This window comes from Heterocephalus glaber, unplaced genomic scaffold (genome assembly GCF_053883595.1).
Source record: "Heterocephalus glaber isolate CG9 unplaced genomic scaffold, H.glaber_assembly_v1.0 deba00001546, whole genome shotgun sequence".
Classification (NCBI taxonomy): Eukaryota; Metazoa; Chordata; class Mammalia; order Rodentia; family Bathyergidae; genus Heterocephalus; species Heterocephalus glaber.
The window spans coordinates 640925-668795 of record NW_028258339.1 but is presented as its reverse complement, the minus strand read 5'-3'; the positions used below and the strand labels follow the sequence as shown (position 1 = coordinate 668795).

General features: G+C 41.3%; 1 protein-coding gene across 1 annotated transcript; it reads right to left on the bottom strand.

Annotated features, from left to right (window-relative positions):
• Positions 1-4105: 4105 nt before the first annotated feature.
• Positions 4106-10154, bottom strand: Nudt11 (nudix hydrolase 11). Its single transcript, XM_004872016.4, has 2 exons — positions 9457-10154; positions 4106-5537 (listed from the first exon to the last, which is right to left on the bottom strand). Coding segments are annotated over exons 1-2 (510 nt in total). The 5' UTR covers positions 9966-10154; the 3' UTR covers positions 4106-5536.
• Between the last annotated feature and the right edge of the window lie 17717 nt (positions 10155-27871).

Sequence of the window (27871 nt, the reverse complement as noted above, 5' to 3'; positions counted from 1 at the left end):
CATCAAATACATCAATTACATCCGTGTTTCTCCCATCTTCCACATCCAATTAATCAACTCATGTCCCATTAAACCCTACATATTTCTTAAATATGTCCACTTCTATCAACATAGTCAGTACCCTAGTTCAGGTTACCATCATTTCTCACCTAGAAAATTACTAGTCTCCTCTTAAACCCCATTCAAATAATTTTCCACTCTTCAAATTGATACATCACATCTCCATTCCTCAAATCCCTAAACAACTCATATCAGACATTATAATTTTTCTTACCCCATCAGCTTTATTTCTAGAAGATTTATTTTTTTCTGGTACTGGGAATTGAACTCAGGACCTTGCACTTGGGAGGTAGGCATGGTGCCACAGAGCTAAATCTCCAGCCCTGTAGAAGATTCTTTCTTCTCCCTCTTTCCTTTTCTCCTTCTTCCCTTCCTCTTCTTCCTCCTTCATAGTGATGGTTATTGAACCCAAGGCCTTATTCTGATCCCAAAACCTCAACCCTACTCTTCCCTCGCTGGAACACCCTTTTGCTAAATCCTATTAATTCTTCAGGGCCAAATTACATAGCATTTCCTCTGAGATCCCTTTTGTCTTCCCCTTATCAAATTAGGTTAGTTTTCTCCTGCTACAAACTGTCAGGGCTGAATGAATCCTTACTATCATAAAAACTTAAAATATATAAGCTGATTTGTTTCATTTATACTCCTAGTTTATCTTAGTTCATTGAAAAGAAAGTTTTGTGTTATGTTTCTTCTTTGTAAGAATCTTTTTGGTCTATGTCTTGTACTCTACGTTGAATATAACGATACACTGTGTAGTGACTATTATTATTCTCATTATTTTGTTATGAAATTTTTCTATTTTTTCATAAGAAAAGAGCCAGGTTTGGTAGTGCATGCCTATAATCCCAGAACTATAGAAAGTGGAGGCAGAAGAATCATAAATTCAGGCCCCGCCTGGGCAATTTACAGATTTAGCGACACCAGCTCAAATTGTTTTAAAAATTGAAAAGGGCTGGGGATGTAGCTGAGAGCAAAGGTGCAAAAGCCCTAGGTTCCATCCTCAGCACCAGAAAGAAAAAAAAAGGAACCAAAATTTTATTGATTGGAAGTCAATAGAGGCTTTTTCTTCATATATCAATTGTACTAAGAGTGAATTCAGATTAAAAAAAGGTAATTGTAGGGCCGGGGACTTAGCTCAGTGGTTCTGTCCCTTGCCTCACATGCACAAGGACCCAAGTTTGATCCCTGGTACCAAAAAAAAAAGGTAATTATAAATATTTTGGGACAGCAGAATGTTCCTCAGAAAGGTTTCTTTACTGTAAATAAATCAGTATTTTTTACTTTTTTAAAAAATGAAATTTACTGTGTATATTTAAGGTATACAAGATGATATTATGGTATACATAGAGAAAGTAATACGGTTGCTATAGCAAAGTAAATTAACATATCCATTATTTCACATAGCAACCCAATTTTTCAAATTTTTGTGACAAGAGCAACTTGGTTTTTTGTTTTGTGGCAGAATGGCAACAACATTCTACATACATAGTATCTAATACCAGCTCTTTTTCTTATTAGAAGTGTGACCTAACTAAAATGCCTTGCTGAGCCTCAATTTTCTCATCTGAACTGGGACTAATGGAATATTCCCTATTACCCCCATCAGACTTTGAGAATAATTTATATGAGGCAAATGCTAATTCCACTGATTTGATCAGTGCAGTATGCATGTATTGAAACATATTATGCCCCATTAATATGTACAATCATTACGTTAATTAAAATAAAAAATTTTTTAACTTCAAAAGTGAACTAATTCCTAAAATGTCCACTAGGGAGCATGATACCATAGCTGGAACCACTTCCTAAAAATGATTTTTCAGCCTATTTTATAGCTCTCAATAAATGAGGTTTGAGTAGAAAATAAGAATACATAAAATCCTACTCCAGAGCCCCTTATTCCCTCAGGCCCCTATTCACTCAGCACTAGCCCTGAAGAAGTCTAAATCCCTAGAGATATTAGCAAGCTCCTTCACATTGCTGTGTAGTCTTACAGGACACAGCGTTTAATCAGTCTTCTTGAAGCATGAATGAGCTTTTTGTTTCCCCACGTTTACCATCCCAGAAAGAGTAGGAGCACTGAGCTCACTATATGGACAATCTTGTTGTTCCTTTTCATCTTCGCCCCTTAAAGAGCATGAGCTTTGGAGTAAGGTAAAGCTGGATTCTCATCCCCAATCCACCATTCTAGCCCTTTGATTTATTTCATTGACTTCTGATTCACATCCTTAATTCTGAGAATATAAGTGTGAGATACCTTAAGTGCTATGCGGAGACTAAGAGAACAGCTTTTCCTTCTTCATGGGCTTCAGAATCACCATGTCCATGATTTGAAATTCCACTCAGTTTTTGGTAGTGATGGGTGTTGGGAGGTGAAGGGACTTTCCTAAGCCATTTGGAATTGCCCTACATTAGAGAACAAGTCTACAAGTGTAATCTAGGAAGGGTCTGATCCTATACTGTGCAGTAGTTATAAATTATGTTCTTTGTATTATGTTTCCCTCACATAATCTGGCCATCTTCAACACAATCTCATTAAAAGTTAAGGCCTGGTCTCTTGTGTGCTGTAGGAAATTAGAGAAGGGTGCCGGGGATTGAGCTCAGTGGTTCTGCCACCTGCCTCAAAAGCCCAGGGTCCCAAGTTCGATCTCCATTACAAAAAAAAAAAAAAAAAAATACAGGAGAGAATTGAGGATGTCGAAAGGAATTAAAAGGAAATTAGAGAAGGATGAGGGCACATTATGGGGTAAAAAGGTAGAAGGGGAGAGGAGGATTCCCTTCCATGGGTCCAGACTGGTGATGTCCTTGTTTACCCATCAGAAACCACTGCTCTGACAAGCAGCAACTGTATGAGGGCCTGAGGCTGCAGAGAGGATTTAGAGGAAATATTCTGTAAAAAAGGTAGTTATAGCAAGCATATTTTTAGTTAATGTCACAACTATTACTATTAAGGGAGCCCTCCCTCTGAATTGATGCCTCATCCTCAGCCTCAGTGCCTGGTGAGCAGAAAATCTGTGGGGAATTACAAAACAAAACAAGACAAACCTAATATATCTTGGACCTATACTTGGTGAATAGATCTTGATCTAAATTTCAGATCCAATTTTTCTGTTATGCTTCTTGTGTTTGTACAGCACAGAAGCAGTACAAATTCCATAAAGCCCTGAGCATTAGCCTAAACAATTTTAAGAAATATCAAGGTACCTATATTGTGTGCACTTAATGGCAAAAGGGTCATGCATTTCAGGGAAATATTCTGGTGGATGGAGCTCACCTGGGGCATCCTCATTTAAATTACATATATTTAGATTTCAAAGAAAAAAGGCTGAAAATCATCATCTTTGTTATCTCTGGGTAGAGGGATCATGCATGATTTTTCATTTAATTTCCCAAATTTTCTAAGATGAATTAATTTTGTGATAAAAAAATTTTAGTGTCTTTTTAAGAGATGAAATTGTAGGCTATGTCCAATTTGGAACTTAAACTTATGTCCACCTCTAGAGTTGAGTTTGCTGGTCATGGATGGCACTGTTGACACTAGAGTCTTTGTATATGTAATTGGTGTGTGTGGGAGGGTGGTCCCAAGGAAAAATTCATGCTATGGGAACAGCAGCCTTCCAATAGTTTTCATTCAGGACAAAAGTTAGGTGTTTTTAGAAAGGAGGAATGAGCCAGTCTTTCTGGGTTGTGCATTTGCCTTCTGATCAGGCTTCCATACTTAAATCCTAGGGAGAAAGGTGGCCTACAAATAAATTCTGAAAAATACTTTTCTCAAATTTTATTATGGAAAATTTCAAACCTATACAAAAGTATAGAGAATAGTATAATGAATTCTCAAACATCCATCACGCAGCTTCAACAATTATCAATTCAGTCAGTCTTGTTTCATCTACACATTCATCTACCCTTCAATAGGGTACCTCAGGTGGTATTGAAGCAATTATCAGTAGCACATCATGTGTCAATCTTCTCTAAAAGATCAGGATTTTTTTTTTCAAAAAACATTAACCACAGTACCTTATCACACCTAAAAAACAGCAAGTCAGAAAGATGTGTTTTTATTTCAAATTCTCAAAGATTTAGGAACACAATCAATACATTTCACTGGTACCATGAGGGTGTAACACTAAAATGGACTTCAAGCTTTTCTCAATGTATCTGTTTTACAATGTTAAAAGAAATAGAAATTACCACATTAAAGCCACTTCAGGAACCTTTGTAAGAAGCTGGGGAAGAGTGCTGACATCACAGACCCCATAGTAACCTGTGAAATTTCCTCTAATCATTGTCCTTTTCTTAAAGTTTTTTTCCTGGAAGCAGCTGATCCAAGCCCTCTCTTTCTAAATCTTTCATTTTTTTGTTCCTCACTTACAGAAGTCTCTTTCTCAAGTGCTTCTCCTAAGTGACAACAATTCACTACTCTCACCCCTCTGCATTTTCACATTCAGAACCTAGGTGGGATGAGGAGCTAGTTGAGTGTGCTGAGAAAGGGATAAAAACTATGGCCAACTGAGACAGTGAGAAAGGCAAGCTAAATGGCATAATTTACTTTGGAAACTATCTACACTGCAGTCTTCCTTGGCTCTGAAATCAAATAATACAGTATATTTAATGTATAAAATAAGAAAAACAATGCTTTCTTCAAAGAAATGTTAAGATGATATGTAATAAGTGGTTAGGACATTGCAAAAATTTAATGTATTATTCGTATTATCATTTTTAAATTTATTTTATAAAAACTCACAATATTATGTGTTCACTGTATTTACTTTTACAGTTACCTTTGTAGCAAAGGACTTTTTGAATAAAATTTTAAGCAAATTAACAAGTACAAAAAGTCTGAAGTTGTTACATGAAGGACTGATTCTACAAAACATTGCCCTAATTGATGGCATAATTTTGAGTGTGTCAGCCACTGTGTGGTATGACATAGAAATATAAGCAGTAATTCTTGTCTTCAAACATCTTACAACTGTCTTGAAATGTCTGTGAAACACCTGATACACAAAAGCCACACACATGGTGATGCTTAGACAGCCTGTACTCTACTGGCACCTGATCAGAAGGGGAATGTTTTGCCACACAGGGATTACAAAATATTAATTGAATCAAAGACCTTCAGTGATGCCAACCATATTTCAAGTAGTATCTCAGGTGCAGGATCTGCAAAGAGTAAGGAAAAACAGTCTTTGTTCTCAAAGACATAGTCTAATGGAGAAGGCAGACACATCAAAAAAGCACAACAAAAGGCTATAGGTGCTGTTCATCATGTACAACTGTGTAACAACCAGAGCAAGAGGAATCAGTGGAATAAGACAGGAAAGGAGTGTCTGTCCCAAGATGTAGGAGGAAAATCAGATGAGCTGTCTCCTCAGGAACATTAGAAGTGCTTGCCTATTCTTGACAATTCTGTTGAGCACTGGATCCACATCAATGATTCATTCAGACCAATCTTGAACATCTTTACTGCTCATCTGAGAAAAAAGAAATCAACATACAATTAGTAGGCTTATAGTAATAATTCTTCTGACAAATTTAGTAAGAGCTTACTTTAAATATCAATTACTTGGTATTTGGAAAGCCTTCACAGAATTATCTAATGTAGATGCACCAAGTCTGGATCAGCAATTGAAGGAGTTATAGGCCAATATATATCATGACGCAAAGTCAGGAAACCCAGTGATACCAGAAATTTTACTAAAATAGAATGAGTATTAAGACATAAAACTGGACTCTAGGGTTATGGAAATAGACATTCTTTGCTTAATGACCAAGTTTCAATTCCTGTGAGGTCGTTAAATGAATTTGTCACTAAATGAGGAATTCTATATAGTATATACAGTACACTATTCAGAACAAAGAAATGACCAAAGGAAACTCCAACTTGATGTCTTTGTTTTTATTTGCACAGCTCTTACATGTACTAATATATAACAACATAAAACTACAGTACTAAAAATAAATAAATAATAAATGAAACTACAGTACTGTGCTGTGCAGTACTATCAGCAAAAATTACAGTACTGTAAAGATAAGGTATGTTGTACCAAAAAAGACATTGAGGCTCTATAAACAAGATGTACAGAACTGCACAAAAAAAAGACAGATTGTAAGCCCACACAGCACACCTTGGCTGTAACTGAACAGTCATTGAACAGGTAGGTCATTAAATGAGGAATATCTATAATTCAGGCTATTTCCCAACAACCAAAGGGTTTACAGACTAGTGGCCAATAAATTGTGAGAAGCATCAGATGGAAGGGGCCTTCTTAACCCAGGCAGTCAGAAAAGGCTTCTCACTATTTCCAATGACAGAATTAAAAACAAAAACAAAAACCTGAGCATCAGATAATTTGATAACTTTGCTGAAGCTACTGAGTGAGTAAAAACTAGGTCTGTCTGGCTTCCATGCTCCGATGTAGTTTCTATCATAAGCTCTCTCTCATTAAATATAATGTTTAATACAGTCACCACAGTTACTTCTGCTTCTCATATTGCTTTTTGCCCAAAAATGTTTAAAATCTGCTAAATACAGATTAGTAATTTATCAGGAGACAACTACTGGGAAAATATTGACAAAATTCTTTTTGGTAGTGCCTTGTGGTTCTTGCAAACAAGGGAAGTCTGGAGGTGAAAGCTCTGCCCAAGAAAAAAATAATAACTCTCTCTATATAATTACATTTATTATATCTTATAAATATAAACCAACTGACATTCTATATTAACCTTTTGAAATAAAACCATGCAAAAAAACCTTTACATCAAATGAGTCTATGTAAATTAATAAAGCAAATAAGTTATTGCATAACAATTTTCCCCCTTTAGTTTGCTTCTTTAAAGTGTGGTAAACAGATTTTATATCTATATATACATGCATTTATGCACATATAATTTGTTGAAGTTTTTATTATAGATAGGCTACCAATTCTGCTTCCAGTGTTATCTACATATTTATATTAACCTCTTTCTTCTTTATACTTTTTCAAAAATAAAACACTCAACTAAGGGTCTGGGAATATAGCACAGCTATACAGGGAAGGGTTAGGATGCATGAAACCTTGGGTTCAATCCCTAGCATCACCACCACCACCACCAAAAAAAAAAAAAAATCCCATACCAGTAGCCACAAACTTGATCAACTGAAAATGGAAAAATATAAGCTACTGGTAAAACATGCAGAAAATAAATTTGTGATTCATATCTGCAAACCAGTGGTGAGTACGTTTTCCTTTTTTAACTGACAGAGAGCTTTAAAATTTAGCCGTGTTATTTTTAGTGCGATCATAAGAAAGTACAAGTATTAGAAAATAATCCCAACATCAATTTTTAGAGCACCGAGTTGGGAAAAATTTCGATATGCTACCTATGTATGATATACCTGGTCACATATTTTAGCAGGAAATTACTGATTTAGTCTTGAAGAGAAAAAAAGAATCTCTATGGAGCTTTTAATTATTCTGACAAGACTGTTTCACAGGATATTTTGAAGTCCTGACAGTCAATGCTAAAGAAACTAATTCTAAGTGTAAAAAAGGGGGGTAAATGCAATAACATTTTATGGGCTAACAATTCTTAAGAACAGGTTGCGATATTGTATATTTTTGCCTTTGTCAAATATATAAGAACCAAATAAGATGATACATTATTGCCTCTAAAATTAGAAAGTACAAATTAAACCTCCATTGTATTTGTGATACCAATCCAGGTAGAATGTTTTGTGTAAAAAAATCCGTAGAATATCAAATATAGTACATCTGCTGTGTCAATGTCAATACAGAATGTAAGGATTTTCTTGAATAACTAGGTTATTAGGGAATACACCGAAGGGTCTATGTGAGACTGTCTGAACTTTTGTAAAAACCAATTTGTCTGGAATTGAAAATACATATGTTTCAGAAGTATCACTATGCACCATGTTGTTCTTGTTATATGTGGAATAATTTTTCCACTCCCAAAACTTTCTTCTCAAGGGAGGCTTTCCTTCCATCTAATTTCAGACACAGCAGGGAAAAGAGAGGAAATTCCAGGAGAGACTTATGCATTATAGATGGGATTCCTGATTTCAAACAAGTGTCAGGGCCAACATAAAAGCTTTGAATTCAGCACCCAGAAAAGTTTGTCAGGTAAAAAACACTGCTCAGGTGTCCCAACAATTTGAAAAATCTGTAACAGCTGAACAGTAAGAGCCTTAACTCACTCAAAAGGGATGCAGCCACCATCAAAGATTCCACTCCCAGGATTACTGCCAGTCCTGGAAGTCTAACTGGGTTGTCACTAAACTCAAATAGGAGAGATGGCTTTCTTTCAAAAACGAATGTATACAGCCAACCGGGGTTCTTCAGGGTGTCCAGAAAGGGAGACTGGGAGTTGGAAGTCGAGCAGGCAAAACCGTGTTCTACGAGTGGTTGTTTCGAAAAAGGATATGCATCAAGATGCATCGGGCTAGCAATCCCGCAGAAATACCTGTTCTATCAGGTGATGCACTGAAACTGTACGGGAAATGGAGAAAAAGTACCCGTTGTGGAAAAAAAAATGCTTTGAAAATCAAACCATCTACATTTGAACAGACCAAACACATTTCGGAAAGGGGAATACTGGATCCGATTTCTGAAGCTAAAATTACTGTTGACTTCAGAAAGAGCACCCAGGATGTAAAAATTCCAATGTTTCTTTTTCTCTGAATGTAAAACGGATCTTTCAACCAACTCCCACGCCAGAAGGGCTCCCTGACAAGGACCAAGGCTGTGAATGAGAAAACAACTTAAGGGGATAAACTAAGAAGATGCCCACACAACCAAGCAGGGCGGATTTTACAGGCCTCCACTGGGAAACAAACCACCAGCTGAGTACCCAAACTGAGCACGCACACTCACGCACAAACATCCGTGAAATGAGAGGGAGCAGACGAAGGGAGAAGAGAAGCGAAAGAGAAGAGAAGCAAAGAGAAGAAGAGAGGGAGGAAGGGGAGGAGGAGAAAAAAGCCAAGCAAACCAAAACACCAGGAGGCTGGAGCACACACCCCACCACCACCCACCCACCTACCCCTCCTCCCCCCTCCCACCCTCCCTCCCCAAGAGCTGGGCAAGCCTCAGTTAAGGCACTTTTACTCGAAATCCCCTGTGGCTTTTGGCTTGCCCGAACATTTTATAGCGTCACCAAGACGCGATTTTTCAAAGCATCTGAAAAACGTGCAAATTGTCTGGAAACAGTGCCTAGCAACTGAGAGAGACAGTTTGCAAGCGTGATTCAGAGGTCTGCCTGCCCAGGAAACAAAAGAAGCCCCGCTCCAGCCAGTGCGACCGACCGCACATGGCAGGAGAGGTGCTCCGGGCAGCCGCAGGGCTGATCTTAAGGGAAGCGACAGGCAGGAGTCCGGACGGGAGCGGTACATACTAGGGCGCGCTCTCCGGCAGCGGCGGCAGCGGCGGCAGCGGGGCCGCGGAGTTGCCATTGGTGGGGGAGCCGCCCAGCTTCAGCTTCTCCAGGTACTCGGCGTGCACGGGCTTGTGGCACTGGAGGACCTTGATGGCATCTTCGATCTTGAACCATTCTCGCTTCCTCCCGATGCTGACCGAATCTTCCCAATCCTCCAGCAGCTCGGTGACAGTCAGCACATACACGTACGTTCTGTGCTTGCGATCTTGGTTCTGCTCGAAGACGCCCAGCAGACGACCCAACTTCCCTTTGACTCCCGCCTCCTCGTACACCTCTCGCACGGCCGCGCCGCCCGGCTCCTCCTCGGGCTCCAAGCCCCCGCCCGGCACGATCCAGCGGTCCGGGTACCGGCTGCTGCTCACCAGCAGCACCTCATCCTCAAGCTCGCTGCGGAAGCACAGGCACGCCGCCCGTTTCTTGAAGCCCTCGGGGTCGTAGGTCCGCGTCTGGTTCGGCTTGCACTTCATGCTTGGGGCCTCCGCCTCTAGAAGCTGCTGCGCGGGCCGCCTAAGAGCTGCCTGGAGAGAAAAGGCCTGGCGCGGCGGCAGAGCAGGCGAGCAGGCGAGAGGGCCAGGCGAGCAGGAGACCGAGCGAGCGAGGGAGCGAGCGGGCCAGGCAGAGCGGCGACTCCGCCGCCAGCCGCAGCCCAGGGACAACTAGGTGGGCGCGGGGGCGGGGGCGGGGCGGAGGCGGGGCTGGGCGAGCAGGCGCGTCAATTGGTCCGCGGGGCGGGCAGTGGCCTGCCGGGCACGCGGAGGGTCCCCAGCCCGCAGCCTGATTGGAGGAGCCGCTTCTGCCACCGCCCCGCGCCCGGCAGCCCGCGACTGTGCTCGCGACTCCGCTCTCGGCCCCCCAGGACGCCGGTGCGCTCCCGCCTCTGCCCCCTCCGCTCCCCTCCCCCTACCTCCCTCCTCTCTCCGTCTCTCCCCCCCTCTACCGCCCGGCCGCCCGGCCGCCCAAGCCCGGGGTTGAGCGAGGTGAGGCGGGCGCGCTCGCGTGCGCGTCCACGGTGCAGGGCCACGGGGCGGGGGCGGGGGTCTCCCGAAGTCCGCAGAGCGCGGCGCCGCGGACACACTGCGCAGGCGCCCCGCACCTCTGGGGCTGGGAACTCCTGCCCACAAGGCGAGATGCTCTGCATTGTGACTCTGCCCAGGAGTGTCTCCACGTGTGCCTTCCGGCCAGGCGCAGCTCTAGCTTGCCTGGACCAGGGTTGTTGCTCCCCACGCGCCCATCTGCGCCACACTGCAGGAAGCACACGCGTAAGTCTTTGTGCACATGGTGGGGCTGAGGACTGACGTCCTCACCGTCATCTCCTGTGATGAAAGGCACCAGCTTGCTAATAGGAAGGCCCCCGGAGTACGCAGATTGACCAGTGGGGCTCTTTGCAAAATCATCTTTGCTGAGTCACGTCACGCAGATTTCCTTCTTCAGCAGGTCCTACACTTTTCTTAAACCCCTGTGTGCATCTTACCCAACCTCTCTGTGCCTCAGGTTCCCCAACACTCAACTCCTCGCCTCCTGGTGTCAGCCCTTTGCCCTTGAAAGTATGTACACCTCACAACTGGAGGGCGACCCCGCAGGGTCTGCTATTAAATCTCAAGGGCCTCCACTCTCCACACACCCTGCCCTTATGTTTTTTCTCATTTGACAAGCGCTGCTAGGGGTTTGGGAAACATGTACATGGAAAGTGCTGCATGATTTACGTTTTCCGCTTTGAAAAGGCCCCCAGGGGACCAGGAGGCCTCTCTGTCCTCTCACCTCCCAGTTTTGTGGGCCTGCGCTCTTAGCAAACAATGGCACCCACCACCCCAAATGTAACAACCTAAGCCTTCCCTCTCCTTTCTGTTTCTTTGCACAGTTCCCCCGTGTCTGTCTTGGCCTAGCTTTAGAAGACCTCTTATGTCCCCTAACCTTTATCCTATCACAAGTTAAACATTTTTGTTTCTCTCAAGACACTCTGCTGGCTTCAGCCAAGGGGGATCCTGGAAACTTATTCCCTCAACTAGATACTCGCTTCACCAAGGGAAAATGCACTGTAAAAAGTAGTTATGAAACACACGTCCAATTTTCAAATACCTCAGCTCAGTTTCCAGAGGTCTTCTCCACTCCACGCATACCCAGAAGCAGGGCAGAAAATCATCTGACTCCCAAGGACAACGACCACCTGAACTATCCATCATGCTGTGACACGAAGGAATGGGTCATCTATGAAGAGCAAGATAAAATAGAAACATACAGTGTTATGGCTTGTGTCTAGATGCACCCCCCAAAGCCTCATGCGGGCATAGGTGGGGCTTTTTCAGAGGTGGCTGAATCTAGAGTGTGTAATGCTGGCATTAAGGGTGTGTGATCACTAAATCGGTCTACTGATTGGTTTGGCACTGTCCTATTCCCCAGTAACCTGGATAAGATAAAAGGTGCAGAAAGACAGTTATGGTCCCTTGTTTCTTTTGCTGTCTTCTGCTTGCCATGAACTTCTCCTCTGTGATGCCTCTCTGCCAAGGCACCCTGCCTTGGAGTGAGCCGATTATGGACTGGAACCTCTATAAACTCTGAGCTAAATAAACCTTCCCCCCTTTAACTTTGGGTGTCAGTTGTTTTGTCTCAGCAGCGAGAGAAAGGTAACTAAGACGTGCAGTGACATCACTGAGCAGGGATACTCCTGCTACTGACCATGTTAAAGACCTACGTGTTAAGTGCTCAAACAGGTATTCATGAAATTCAATACCCAGTGATTAAAAATAAAAAGAACTATGAAAATACTACTAGCAGCTTATGTATCTCACAGTTTTCAAACTCACAAATACACAGATGATATTAAACAACTGAAAAAAAATTCCATATTATCAGGAAGACAAACATTACCAAATTACTAAACATTGTTTTAGGGTTTGTTTCTGGTGCAATGAGAGTATAAAGAAGAAAATCTATATTGGTAGAAAGACTGAAGAAATGCTATGAGACACCTCATGAAAAATGCAAAAAATATTCTGCAAACGGGAAAATAAAATAGTCGTGTTTAAAATATCCATAGCTTTTGTGCACACCAGTGGCTATTATGTAAAAAATAAAATGGGGAAATGATGACATTCAAATTGAGAATATCAACCACAAAACAAAATGACAAAGCATCCTCAAGAATATGGTGAGGACATAATGACAAGATTTCTATTCTGAGCTCTGAAGGATGATTTCAGAAAGCAAAAGGCACTCTGGATCGGACTGATGTCTGGGGTAGTAGTGGTCCAACTGACCCCCAGCCATGGACCAAGTCTACCTGCACTGCGCGGATGTACTTCCACTCTCATGCCTTGATTTCTCCCTCTTTGATCATGAGCTTTGCTCCCCCCACAGCCCCATGGCTGTTTCTCTCCTTTCACTGGTCCTCCACCTTGTGGAGGATGCTAATTCAGCACCTAAATCCATTGTATTTCTCCTGACTGTTACGTGTCTGAGGAACATGCATAAGCCTTTACAGAAGCCTACAAAGCCCTATAAGATGTAGTGGGTTTTCTCTTTGACTTTGCCCCAACTCAGTCCTGAACACTTGATCTCTGGCTGCCCTGCACTCTGTAGGATATGGATTGGATCTGAGGTTCCCTCCTGAGGGCCTCTGCTCTGGCCATTCCCTCTGCTTGGAATGCTCCTCTCCCAGATCTGCCAGGCAAACACCTCTATTCCACCAAGCCTTGATCACTTCTCAGCTATTAAATGAGGGCCACCCAGGACCCCACGGTACTGACTGCTGTGTGTCCTCATCTTTGGCATCCTGTGGATGATACTCCTGATCCCTTTACCTTGGCCTGAATTTCCTTTTCATTACAGCCTATGACCTAACAGACTATGAAATTTACCTATTTATTATACCTTTTGCTTCTGTCTGTCCTCCCCCATGGCTCCTGCTAGAGCACTAGCTTTTGATGCGGGGCCCTTTCTCTTGGTAACACTTTTACGTCAGTGGGCCCTGAATTTGCTTTAATGTACATTGCAGTGACAGAAAATACCTGTGGTATAATGAATGTTTGTCTCCCCCTGCTAGATTCGAGAGACCCATGAGGGACAGGGCCATATTTCATGGGTCTTTGTAAATCCAGCATCCACAATGTTCTCTGATCTCCCCAGAAGGGCAGCCCTCAATCTGTGTTTAGTTGGTTAATCTTGTTGAAGTGACACTGGCAGGGAAAGCGTTCTCTTCCCATCCTGCAGTTATTCCAGGTGCCACTGTTTCAGTACAGTTTAAGTACCAGATGCCCGGCCAGCTGCTACTCAGCTGTGAGCCACTTCAGGGCTAGAAGTCCACCTCGTTTTCTGGCATCTTCTTGGGCTGCATGGTTTTTACCACACATCCCAGTTTGTGATGGTTCCGGGTCTTGGTCATTCAACACGGAAATGATTTTTACTATACCTGTGCAGAACACTACTATAACTTACATATTTTCTTCAAATAAGAGGGTATCTTGTAGAATAAGTTACAGTTGTATAAGTGAACACAATTAAAGCAAAACAGTGTTATGAGATAGCTGAACATAAACTTGAGAAGAATGTTTGGTGACAGTACACATTCGATTAGCTGTTCTACACCAGATGCTGCATTCATCTTCTTTTATTTACATTAAGAAAAACTCTTCAAAGGAAATGTTGCCATTCCTATTCTATAATGACTGTGGCAACCAAAGGTGTGACGGACCTTTCCAGCAGATAAGGGCACACATGTAGCCACATGAGGTTGGAGCTGCGGGGCTCATGGATGATCACACCCCAGGAATCCTGCAGCACAGGAAGATCCCCTCAGCAGGCCACCAGCAGCTCTCTGAGCTCTCCCCTGCGCTGACTGCCAGGGCTCTGAGGGCTTCCTTTCCTTTCCTCACAGTTTGAGAACGCCTGTCACGGAGGCTCTCTCCTGGACCTTTGGTCAAATGCTGGTAAATCCATCTCTGACTGCTGCTGTGGTAGGTGAGGGAGACTGTTTGGAGGCCTTGTGAAGAGACAGAATGCTGGTTATTCACAACTCCTTCATGAATTTAATGACGGTGGTTGCTGAGAGCGTCCTTTGATGCAGAACTGGCTTCCTGGTGTGGCGATACCATGCTTGGCAGTATGCCTTGCCTTCTACAAAGAACCAACCAACCCCGGAAGGAAGACAGCAGACTTCTCAATGCCAATACCTACCGGCAGGCTCCTGTACATAAGGCCAATTCCCTCAGAGGTAGAATGGACTTACCAGGGTCACCAAGGTATTCTCAAATGTCACAGGTTCGCTTGATGAGGACAAGGTACCTACTAGTGATATTTGATACAAAACGTGATTGGGAACCTGCCACAGTGGCACATGGCTGGGTTTCCAGCCATTTGGGAAGCTCAGGTAGTATGACTGCTTGAGCCCATAGTGAGACCCTGTCTCAGAGAAACAAATCTGATTGTGACAATGGATGCATTCCCAGTTCCACAGTGAACGCTTCCAGAACCACCAATCTAATCTTCCTGTTCTGGAGAGCTACACCACAGGCACTGTGGTAGTACGGGCACGATAGTGGGCTCTGAGTCTGTATCTTGTCTGGAGATTCAACAGTGAAGGAAAAATAACATTTCCTCTTCTTCTTTCTATCTTCTAGGCTATTATTTTAAGAACACTTTGAAAATCATTGGTTGTATTAGGACTTGTACAGCAGTCCTCTTCTTTATTCTGATCTTTGTTTAGTTCATTTAAATAGCTTTTACTACCAGCCCATATCCCAGTAGGGCACATCATGAATTTTGCCTTGCACAGACTTTCTGTTCTGTGCAGTTTGAAAATTCTTCTAAATGCATCCTGGCTTTTTGTTTTGTTTTGTGTTTGTTATTGATCTCTTAACTACAATACTAGAAGATACAAAGATAGCTGTTTGTGGACAAACCATGTGTCTGGTACTTTCCTTAGCCACGATTTTCCTAAAATCCCTGTGATTTAAATACCTTTACTCCAGTTAAAGAAATGAAAGGTCAGTAAGATAGGTCACTTGCCCCTAACCGCACAGGCAAGAACTGGCAGCCCTGTGATTGGAAGATGTGCTGTCACCACCCATTACCCTCATTGGCCAATGTAACCCCAAATTTTAAAAAATGTGATCAAAGAATTTGTGTATCTTTGAAAGTCAGTGATATAAGTTTTTAAATTCCATATCATTGGCATATCATCATGCAATTTATTCTTAGTGCTCACCTCCCAATGAATAATATTTTCCTTCTTTTAAAACATTAAGTTTTTAACATTCTGTCTGAGGATGACAGATTTGACATTATAAATATTATGACTCAGTTATGGAACATGTTGGGTTGACATGATATTGTGTACTGAGAGTAGGCTGTCCACACTATGTGGGCACATGGGCAGATGCATCAGACTTCTAATCCTCTAGCGTGCCCTAGAAGATTTTCCATGACATCTGACTTCCAAAAGCCATAGGGATGACACCTACTCAGAAAGCTTTTCCTCTTCTGTCTTCAAATTGGAATTGAGTGTTTTTACTGTCGGTGTTTCAGCAAGAAATGCATTAATTTGGCAAACTTTATGCAATGCCTGTCATGTTTCACATAAAGTGTTCCATACAGAATGTACAAAGACCAAATGAAGCACACGCTCCTTCTCCATAAGCATCTTGGACAAAATCCATAGCATGAACATTAATTCTGAGTTATATATCTGCATGAGATACATTTGCTCAAAGTAGAGGAACAAGGAAGAGGACACAAAGAAATAGACTGAGAAAAAGAAGAAGAAAATAGGAGCAGGAGTGGAATCGGGGCAATTGAGTCCTTGTGAATGAATTTGCATCCCTGTAGCTGAAAATACCTTGTTTTCTGATTCCCAGACTGGACTGATCCTATATTCCCAAATATTTATGCTTTTCATCTAAACACCTAATTAACTTAACACTCTTATATTCATTCATTACTTTCTCCTGATAATTTTAATCATTTTTGTGCATCAGTCACTTTTCATTTGCAAAGCCTAGGTGAATTTCAAATATACATCCACATAACAACATTTCAGACTCAGAGAGATTATTGGAAAGGCTGACGTTCATTCTGGATGGCAGCAATGCACAGGTAGCAGAAGCTATTGAAAAACGGGAACTGAGATAAGAGTCAGAAATTCCCCATATTCCATGCACTGTAGGAAGCACTGGGGTTAGAGGGATCACTGAGGCACTAAGCAGCTCTCTTAGTGCAGAAAATCATGGAGACAGATCTTCACCCTAGTGGTTTGTAATGGTTTCTTAAAAGTGTTTTTTAACGTGGTATTTTGCACACAAGCACGCTTGCAGACACTTTATAAAATTATCATCCTAGTGCTCGCTTCGGCAGCACATATACTAAAAAAAATTATCAACCTAGAACTCTCTGACTGTAGAACAGAGCTGCCTGCTGTAGGAGCCCATGTGTCAGACACAAAAACCTCATGGCAAGTTATTCCAAATTAACCTGCCATCCTCCTGGCTTTGCCTCCGTTTTTGCCCACAGGAGGATCCTGGAACAGAGCTTGACCTCCTTTAAAGGACGGAGTGAAGGGACAGTGTATATAGGCATATGAACAAATGCATCAGTCTAGTAATCTTCCAGCACATACTAGCTTCTAGCATCTCATCTCTTTGCTGGGAGTGTAACCCCAGCTTACCCACCAGTGTCCTTTGTTTCTCTCCCATGTCAAGACGTTTGCTCTGGCCTCTATCACACAATTAATCTTCACTACACAGCAATTTAAAACTCTCTGCACTGCCTTTGGCTTATTCCAATTTATACCTTAAAGCTTCAGATGGTCATGACGGAATCAGAAATTGTTCTTCATCGTCCCCAATACATTAGACAATGCAGAGAATTACATTAACCACAAGAGATACAAGAGAGTAATGACATCTACTCCTATCCATTAGTTTTGTACTCCTTCGTAAGAAATCACAGACATCAACTTGTCAGCTGGGCTGGGACCTCATGCAGAGGCCCTGTGAAAGAATCTGCTTCCAAGCCCATTTAGGTTGTTGGCAGAATTCAATTCCTTCTTCATGTAGCCATATTAATGCGTTTATTCAAATCTTGATGTTCCCCTAAATGGAACTGGTCCTATTCTTTTTTTCTGGTTTCAATTTAAAGTGTTTAAAATGCATATATAAAAATAGATGATTAGTATCTGTCAAGCAAAAACCTATGGAACCACAACCTAAATAAAAAAATGAAAAAATTTTGAAAATCCAATGTCTACTATGGCCCTCTTGCTGATGACAACTATCTACCTTCCTGGTCATTGTCTAGAAGCTCTTCCTCATTCCTCAATATAGCTTTGCCATCTATGTAAACAACTCTATCAAGTTTAGGTTTGTTGTGGTTTTGGGGGATTTTCTGTTCTATGTGGAATTACATCTGTGAGTTTTTACTGTGCCCTTAAGAACGACTTTCTTTAACATTTTCTAGAGGCCCCTAGAAATGTTTAAAGTCAAGGACTCTTCTCAGGTTAAGGAAGCTACCGATATCACCTGGATACCTCCTAAGAGTGAACTTGGTGTACTTGGCTATACATGATAGACAAACTGGGTTTGCTACCTTCAATGATGCTCTGGTCTAGTGGGGAAGATGGTGCATAATAACAGTGTGCATTGATGCAACCAAAGAGAGCTCAGCATACCAGCAAGGCCAGAAGTAGTGCAGTGAAAATTTCCATGTGCCACCTGTTACTGGCTTTGTGACTCTAGGCAAGTCTCTTTCCTACACTGAGCCTGTGTATTCACTACTGAACTAGAGATAGATTCAAAATTTATTCAGCAGGCTCATATTTGTGCTACACTATATGCTGTTAACAAATTGTAGATGTCTGTTACTGTGATATATTGTGTGAGTCATAAGGAAAAGTCAAAAATAATAAATTCTTTCTATGCCACATGGACAGCACATATAAAATAGTAGTAACTTCCCTGCATACTAAATGTTAGTGCAAGGGTATGTTAGCTTGCCCCAGAAGTGTACTTCAGCAGCTAGTTGAAGTGGTAAGAGGCTAGGTATTATGTTCAGAAATATTGAGATTAATAATTTTAATCATCATGAAAGCTCCCTTTGATCGAGGAGTTATATACTCTTCAAAACACAGAGTATAGCCTCTGGTAGTCATCCCAGTGTCATGCTTAGAGCTGAATCCTGGGACCCAGAAATGTCTGAATTAATGGTGTACTTTAGAAGCAAAAACAAAATCAAAAAAATCAAAGATATTAATGGGAGTTAACTTTTAGTGAGTATTTCCTCTATCCAAGTTATTGCTCAAACCACATCAAATGCAACATCTCCCTTAATCCTGTCTTTGGCCCAAGAGGTGAGTAGATCAATGACTCTCCCTATTCATGGGTTAAAACATTGACTTCAGACATTAATTAACTTCTCTGTTGTATCATTTGTAATATTCTATAATTTATCCTAGGTGGTATTCTGAGCCCACCTTCCTTTTTAGTGGATATCTATTTGAGATAATTTCAAACTTACAAAAAGTTGTTAAGAATAGTACAAGGAATCTGTATTCATACCTTAGTCCACTCTAATACCTTGAATGTTAATATTTTCCATATTTATGTTCTCTCTATTTATGTCCCTATGTCTATCTGTATATGTTCCTCTCTCTACATAATACAGAGATCCATAAATGCTCACTCATGTGCATATACATTTTTTCCTAAGCCACTTGGAAATAAGTTGCAGCCATGCCATTCTACCAAAATACTTAGAGAGAGAGCGATAAAGGCAGAGGGCGAGGAGATGGAGGGAGGGGAAAATCTAACAATTGATGTATTATGGTGAAATTATGTTCCTTGGAACAAAAACATTGTCAAAGTATAATGATCTAACTCAGGACAGTCAAAATGTTATAATACTATGATCTATCTTGTTTTTGCACCTTATTTAAACATGGCCAATTTTCCCAACAATATTTACACAAAGTTTTCTAATTTTCCTATCTACAATCCAGTTCAGTCTATTGTCACATTTAATTTAGTTGCTATTTCACATTCATCTTCTCCAGTCTGAACAAGTCCTCAGATATTCCTGAGACTTTGTGCTTTCACTGTTCTAGCCCTTGAATTAGATATCCCTCCAAGAATGGTGTTTATAATCAAATGAGTAACACACCTATCTCTAGTGACAATAAGACTTTACAACCCCATAAACTCCCATTAATTTTAGTTACTCAATATTTAAAATGCACATAAAAATAGAATTTTTGTCATAGGTATGTTGTGAAGTTTAAATACTTTACTTACATACTTAGCACAGAAGTAATTTTTTTTGTTTGTTTGGTACCAGGGATCGAACTTGAGACCTTGCACATGTGAGGCAGGCATTGACACCACTGAGATAAATCCCCAGCCCGAGATGTAATTTTTTTGTGTGTATTAAATTCTTTTATTGGTACACTGTAGGTATACAACACAATTACATTTCTCATTGGGAATTGTACCTTTACATAATGCATCTTGGTTCTTACTTTTTCCCCATTCCTAGACCTCCCTTCACGCCCTCCGCCCTTACCTACTTACAAAGACTTTATTTCCATTTTTTCCATTTCTCATCATTTTTCCTTTCCCTTCTTTCCTTTCCCCTGCCCCTCCCACTACCCCTACCACTTTGGACCATTTCTTCCTATTTTACATTATCGATTATTCATTCTAATCATTGTTACATTTTAGGTATACAATATAATGACATTCATCATTGGAAATTTGCACCTTTACATAGTCTCTCTTGGTTCTTATTTTTCACCCTTGCCCAGCCCTCCCTTCAACCCCTCCATTCCTGCCTATTTACAAAGATTTTGTTCCTATTTTTCCATTTCCTCATATTAATCCCATTCCCTTCTATCCTTTCCCCTAGCCCTCCCACTTCCTTCCCCTTTGCCCCTTTTCTTCCTATTTCACATTACCTATTATACATTTAGTCCTTATTTACACTTTCAGTTTCTCACACCAGAGAAACTATTCGGTATTTACACATGTGTATCCCATTTATTTCACTTAAGAGTATTGCCTCAATGTACATCCACTTAGCTATAAATGTCTCTAATTTCTCACTTTTTATGGCTGAGTAGTACTCCATTTTATAAAAAAACCACATTTTCTACATCCAGTCTCCACTTGATGGGCATTTGTGCTGTTTCCAAGTTTTAGCTATTACATACCGCACTGCTATGAACATGGGTGCACATATATCACTGTGGTATGATTCTTTTAATTCTTTGGGGAAGATCCCCAGCAGTGGAATAGCAGGGTCAAATGGGACTTCCAGTCCGAGTTCTTTGAGGTATCTCCATACTGATTTCCACAGTGCTTGCACCAGTCGACATTCCCACCAGCAGTGGAGCAGGGTTCCTCTTTCCCCACAGCCCTGCCAGCATTTGTTATTGGTTGATTTCATGATAGCAGCCATTCTTTCTGGAGTGAAGTGGAATCTCAGCATTGTTTTCATTTGCATCTCTCGAATGACCAGTGATGTTAAACATTTTGTCATGTATTTATTGGCTATTTCTACTTCTTTGTGTGAGAAATGTCTGTTCATTTCAGATGCCCATTTTTGAATTGGGTCTTTAAATTTGGGAGGCCTGATCTCTTTAAGTTCTTTATAGATTCGAGATAGTAGACCTTTGTCTGAGGAAGACCAGGTGAAAATTTTTTCTCATGTTGTGGATTGTCTCTTCACACTGCTGGTGGTTTCTCTTGCTGTGCAGAAGCCTTTTAATAAGAAGAGATCCCACTTGTTGATTGTTTGTGCTAGTTCATGGGCAACTGAGGTTTTGTTCATAAAATCTTTTCCTACACCGATGTCTTCAAGGGTTCTACCTAACCTCTGTTCCAACTGGTTCAGAGGTTCTATTTTAATATTTAGATCTTTCATCCATTTTGATTTTAGTTTAGTGCATGGTGAGAGATACAGGTCCAGTTTTGATCTTTGGCAAGTTGAAGCCCAATTTTTCCAGCACCATTTATTAAAGAGGCTATCTTTCCTCCAGTGAGGATGTTTGGCTCCTTTGTCGAAGATGAGATGGCTGAGTGTGTCTGGCGTTGTTTCTGCATCTTCTAATCTGTTCCACTGGTCCTGAAGTCTGTTTCTTTGCCAGTACCATGCTGTTTTGATCACAGTAGCTTTGTAGTAGAGTTGCAGGTTGGGGATTGTGATACCCCCTGCCATGTCTCTGTTACCTAGACTAGCTTTTGCTATTCTGGGTCTCTTCTTATTCCAAATGAATTTTTGGATTGTTTTCTCGAGGTCTACGAAGTATGCTGCTGGGATCTCAATTGGAATTGCATTAAATCTATATAGCAGTTTTGGAAGTATGGCCATTTTCACTATATTAATCCTTCCTACCCAGGAGCAGGGGATGTCTGTCCATTTTTTATATAATCTTCAATCTGTCTTTTCAGAGTGCCATAGTTTTCAGAGAAGAGGTCTTTGATTTCTTTCGTTAGGATGATTCCTAGATATTTCAGTTTTTTGGATGCTATTGTGAAAGGAATTATTTGCCCTATTTCCCTCTCAGTGAGTCTGTCATTGGTGTAGAGGAAAGCTATTGATTTTTGTGTGTTGACCTTGTAACCAGCTACTTGACTGAATTTGGTTATTAAGTCTAGAAGACTTTTGGTGGAGTTCTTGGGGTCTTCTATGTAGAGTATCATGTCATCTGCAAATAATGAAAATTTGCCTTCTTCATTACCTATCTTTATTTCTTTTATTTCTTTCTCTTGTCTAATTGCTGTGGCTAATGTTTCCAGAACTATATTGAACAGAGTGGTGATAGTGGACATCCTTGTCTTGTTCCTTATTTTAATGTGATGGATTTCAGTTTTTGACCATTTAGTATGATATTGGCTGCTGGCTTTTCATAGATGGCTTCTATCAGTTTGAGGTAGAGACCATCTATTCTAATTTTTGTAGGGTTTTCATCATAAATGCATGTTGGATTTTGTCAAATGCTTTTTCTGCATCTATGGGGATAATCATATGGTTTTTGTCCATAGCACTATTGATATAGTGAATTACATTGATTGATTTGTGTATGTTGAACCATCCCTGCATCCCTGGGATGAATCCCACTTGATCAGGGTGTATGATCTTCTTGATGATCTTCTGCATTCTGTTTGCCATTTTCTTATTAAGGATTTTTGCAGCTATGTTCATTAGTGAGATTGGCCTAGAGTCCTCTTTTTCAGTTGGGTCTTTCTCTGCTTTGGGGATCAAGGTGATGCTTGCTTCCAGGAATGAATTTGGAAGTATTGCTTCCTTTTCAATTTCATTGAAGAGTTTAAATAGTAGTGGCAGCAGTTCCTCTCTAAATGTCTTGTAGAATTCAGCAGTGAAGCCATCAGGGCCTGGGCTTTTCTTAGTTGATAAGATTTTAATTACATTTTCAATTTCATTGGTTGATATTGGGTTGTTCAGAATTTTTAGGTCTTCTTCGTTCAACTTTGGTAATTCATATGTATCTAGGAATCTGTCCATTTCTTCTGTGTTGTCCATCTTATTGGCGTATAGGTTCTGGAAGTAGGTATTGATGATCATCTGGATTTCTGCTGGGTCTGTTGTAATTTCACCCTTTTCATTCCTAATTGCATGGATTTGGGCCTTTTCTTTCCTTTTTCTGACAAGGTTGGCTAAAGGTTTGTCAATTTTGTTGATTCTTTTTAAGAACCAACTCTTGGCTTCATTGGTTTTTTTGTATCATTCTCTTAGTCTCCATTGCATTGATTTCTCCTCTGATCTTTATAATTTCCTCCCTTGTATGAGCTTTGGGGTTGTCCTGCCCTTCTTTTTCTAGAAGCTTGAGGTTCAGCATCAGGTTGTTTAATTGGGCTCGTTCTGTTTTCCTAATATGCATATTCACTGCTATGAATTTCCCTCGTAAGACAGCTTTCCTTGTGTCCCATAGATTCCGATACGTTATATTGTCATTGTCATTTAATTGGAGGAACTGTCTGATTTCTTCTTTAATTTCCTCTGTGACCCATTGGTTATTCAGAAGTGTGTTGTTCAATTTCCACGTGTTTATGAAATTTTTTGAGTTTCTTTTGCTATGAATCTCCAATTTCATTGCACTATGGTCTGATAATATACAGGGGATAACTTCAATTCCTTTGCACTTACTTAAACATGTTCTATGTGTGAGTATGTGGTCTATTTTTGAGAATGCCCCATGTGCAGCTGAGAAGAATGTGTTTTCTGTTTTTGTGGGGTGGAACACTCTGTAAACATCTGTTAAGTTCATTTGTTCAAGAGTTTGATTGAGTTCTAGTGTTTCATTACTTATTTTTTGTCTAGTTGATCTATCTATTTGTGACAGTGGGATGTTGAAGTCCCCCACTACAATTGTATTAGTGCATATATGACTTTTCATGTCCGTTAGAATTTGTTTTATATACTTGGGTGCACTAGTGTTTGGTGCATAGATATTTATGATTGTCATCTCTTCCTCTTGGATTCTTCCCTTTACAAGGATGTAGTGTCCTTCTTCATCTCTCTTTATCAGTGTTGGTTTGAAATCTACATGATCTGCCAAGAGGATAGCTACTCCTGCTTTTTTGCAGGTTCCTGTCACATGGAGTATTGTTTTCCACCCTTCAACTTTCAGCCTATGAGTTTCCTTTTGAATTAAGTGTGTTTCTTGTATGCACCATATTGTTGGATTTTACTTCTTGACCCATTCTGCCAGTCTATTTCTTTTGATTGGTGAATTGAGACCCTTAACATTGATGGTTATAACTGAAACGTATTGACTTGTCATTGCCATGACTTTTTCTTTTTGTAGGGTTCTCCCCCTTTACATTTAATTTCTTGTCATGCCAGATAGGTTCATTCTGCTTTGCTTCCTGGGGTTGTGATCCTCCATGTCTGTTCCTAGGATATTGTGTAAAATTCTTTGGAGTGCTGGTTTGGTATTGACGAAGTTCCTAAGGTGCTCTTTGTCATGAAAGTATCTTATTTCTCCATCCATTTTGAAAGATAGTTTTTCAGGGTACATCAATCTGTGTTGGAGGCTGTTTTCTTTTAGGGCTTGGAATATGTCACTCCAAGCTCTTCTTGCCTTGATGGTTTGTGTTGAGGAGTCTGCTGTGATTCTCATGGGCTTTCCTTTGTATGTGATTTGCTTTTTTTCTCTGACTGCTTAGAGAACTTTCTTCTTCTGTTGTATTTCTGGAATCTTAACAATTATATGGCTATGTGTAGATATTTTTTGATCAAGTCTATTTGGAGTCCTATGTGCCTCACTTATCTGTATGTCAAATCCTTTTCCCCTGCTTGGGGAGTTTTCTGCCATTATTTCTGTGAAGAGATATTTTATGTCATCTCCTCTCTCTCCTGTTTCTTCATTGAGCCCAATCAGTCTTATGTTATTCTTCTTTGCATCATCTAGCAGCTGCTGGATTGATTTCTCATGTTCCTTTATTATTTTGGAGCAATTTTTCTTTTCCTGGTCACTAATTGCAATCTTATCTTCTATATCTGAAATTCTGTCCTCACATTGGCTCATTCTGCTGTGTAGACTTTCAATGGAGTTTTTCATGTCCTGGAAATCTATTTGCATCTGTTTTATGGATTCCATTTGTTTCTTATGTTGGGATTCCATCATGTTCCTGAGCTCCTCTCTAGATTTATTAATCACTTCTTGCACCAGGGGCACAATTTCTCCTGTTATCTGAGAAATTATTTCTGATTTCATTTTTTCCAGATCCCCTTTTGTTGCCAGTTCAGTGGGCCCATGTGGTTGAGTATCAGAGTGTTCCATCTCATTTCCCTTTGAGGTTGCTGTAGGTGATCTGGAAGTCTGGTTTTGAGACTTATTTATGTGTTTTCTCATTTCGACTGGGGCGGGGGCCTGTTAGCACCTGCATGGATTACCTCTTCTGAGCTGGGAGAGGTGGGACAGGGGCCAGGAGCAGCAGTAGGGATGGTGACCCAAAAGCCCTTTCCTGTGGGCTGGGAGCAGCTGGAGGGATGGTGGCTGGGAAGCCCCTTCCTCTGTACCAGGAGCAGTGGGATGGTGGCTCAGAAGCCCCTCCCTCTGAGCCGGGAGCAGTGGGAGGGATGGTGGCCTGGAAGCCCCTTCCTCTGGGCCAGCAGCAGTGGGACAGAAAGTGGCCCAAAAGCCCTTTCCTCTAGGCTGGGAGCAGCGGGAGGGATGGTGACCGAGAAGCCCCTTCCTCTGGACCAGGAGCTGTGGGACGATGGCTGAGAAGCCCCTACCTCTGGGCAGGGAACAGCAGGACTCAGTACCTTGGTCTGGTGGTCTGGTGTCCTCTGTGTCTTTGTAGTGTGGAACCAGGTGACTGCCTGTCTGCAGTGGGGTGATTCGGCGTGTTCTGTGCAACTGAGGACCTCGGTAGGGCATGCGCAGAACTGCCTCCCTGCAGCGGGCTGATTAGGCATGTTCTATGTGACTCAGAACCTTGGTAGGGCGTGCACAGACCTGCCTGTCTGCAGCGGGGTGATTCCCCCAGAAGTAATTTTTAAGTGTGACATTTTGAGCATGCAAATAAGTGACAACAATAATGAGCTGTAAACCAAAGGGTAAAGTAACAGTTCATTAATACATTTGAAAACATGTGGTAGTTATTTTATCATCATTTTTGTTACCATCAAATGCTAGTAACAATCAGTGAGACTCATCTCTGGGGAAAACGCCAGTATTATAATATTAACCTTATCAAGCCACAGTCAGATCAGCAGGAACACAGATCTTTCAGAAGGAAAATATGAAGGATGACTCCAGAAGCAGACCTCCAGCCTTGGTGACAGACAAGATTTGAAGAACAGCAACTACTTCTACAACTCCTGCTACTAGAAACTCCATCCTTCCACTATCATGGCCTTAACCCTACTGTGCTGTGAGGAGTCAATTATTTGTCTATGTCATTCTGAGAGCTGATAGATACATTAACAGTACCTATATGACAAAAGGCTGAAATCTATGGCCATACCACCCTGAATGTGCCCAATCTCGGAAGATGAAGGCTGAATAAATAAACTGAAGTGTTTTTCAATTTCAAATGTCTTATTTAGATAACTAATGAGAAGAGGAACCTGAGGCTCAGAGAAATAGAGAATCATCCCAAGATCCTACATTTAGTAAGAGCTAGAGGTAGCTAGAGTACAAGTCCATCGTGCTCTGTCACTAGTAGCTGTAGTTATATTGGTCTGTCTGGACACTTCCCAGAGAGATGAACTTATCCAATTTCCATATGTCTCAGAATCCAACTGGGAGCATCTATGTGACAGACTGGCTCACTGATCAGATAATTAATTCAACAAATATTTATTGATCACTTCTTAGAGGCTTTTCAGGCTCTGAGGATACAGCAGTGAGCACAACTGCCTAATCTCATCAATATTTCATTCTAGAGAAGAGAGATAGAAAATAAGCAAGGAGATCCCTAAAATTTAAGATGGTGAAGAAAGAAAAGATTGAATAACAAACATAAAATTATCCATTATGTTTATGTATAAAAGGGAGAGTAGATATTAAAATCAGTGAAGGCTGGCTGGGTTTACAGAACCTAGAAGAATTTGCTATGGCTGAAAATAGTATGGGATGGAGCCTGGAGGTTAAGCTAGAAAATTTGAAAGTAGAATACCCAAGAATATTAGCCAGAAATTTAACAAGATTGAAATAATTCCAAGTATCTTTTCTGATCAAAATGAAATGAAACTAGAAATCAAGAATAGAAAGAAAAAGGAAAATGCCCAAGTATGTGCAGATTAAAGAACACACTTTTTTTTGGTACCACCGGGAATCAAACTCAGGGCCTCCTTTTTGCCAGGCAGGCACTGTGCCCCTGAGCTACATCCTTGGCCCTTAACACACTCTGGATCCCTCCCACTGCTCCCAGCCCAGAGGAAAGGACTTTGGGGCCACTGTCCATCCTGCCGCTCCCGGCACAGAGGTAGGGGTTTCTGAGCCGCCATCCAACTGCTCCTGGTCCAGAGGAAGGGGCTTCCCGTCCACCATCCCTCCCACTGGTCCCAGCCCAGAGGAAAGGGCTTCTGGGCCGCCTTCTGGCCCGCCGCTCCAGGCCCAGAGGAAGGGGCTTTCAGGCCACCATCCCTACCACCACTCCCAGCCCCTGTCCCACCTCTCCCAGCTCAGAGGAGGTGAGCCACGCAGATGTCAACAGCACCCCCCCCACCCCCCCAGTTGAAATGAGAAAACACGTAAATATGTCCCAAAACCAGACTTTCAGATCACCTACAGCAACCCCAAAAGGAAATGAGATGGAACACTCTGATACTCAACCACATGGACCCACTGAACTGGCAACAAAAGGGGATCTGGAAAAAATGAAATCAGAAATAATTTCTCAGATAACAGGAGAAATTG

What these genes read in the sequence shown, in the direction of transcription:
- Nudt11 (XM_004872016.4), bottom strand. Translation starts at nt 9,965, where the DNA reads ATGAAGTGCAAGCCGAACCAGACGCGGACCTACGACCCCGAGGGCTTC.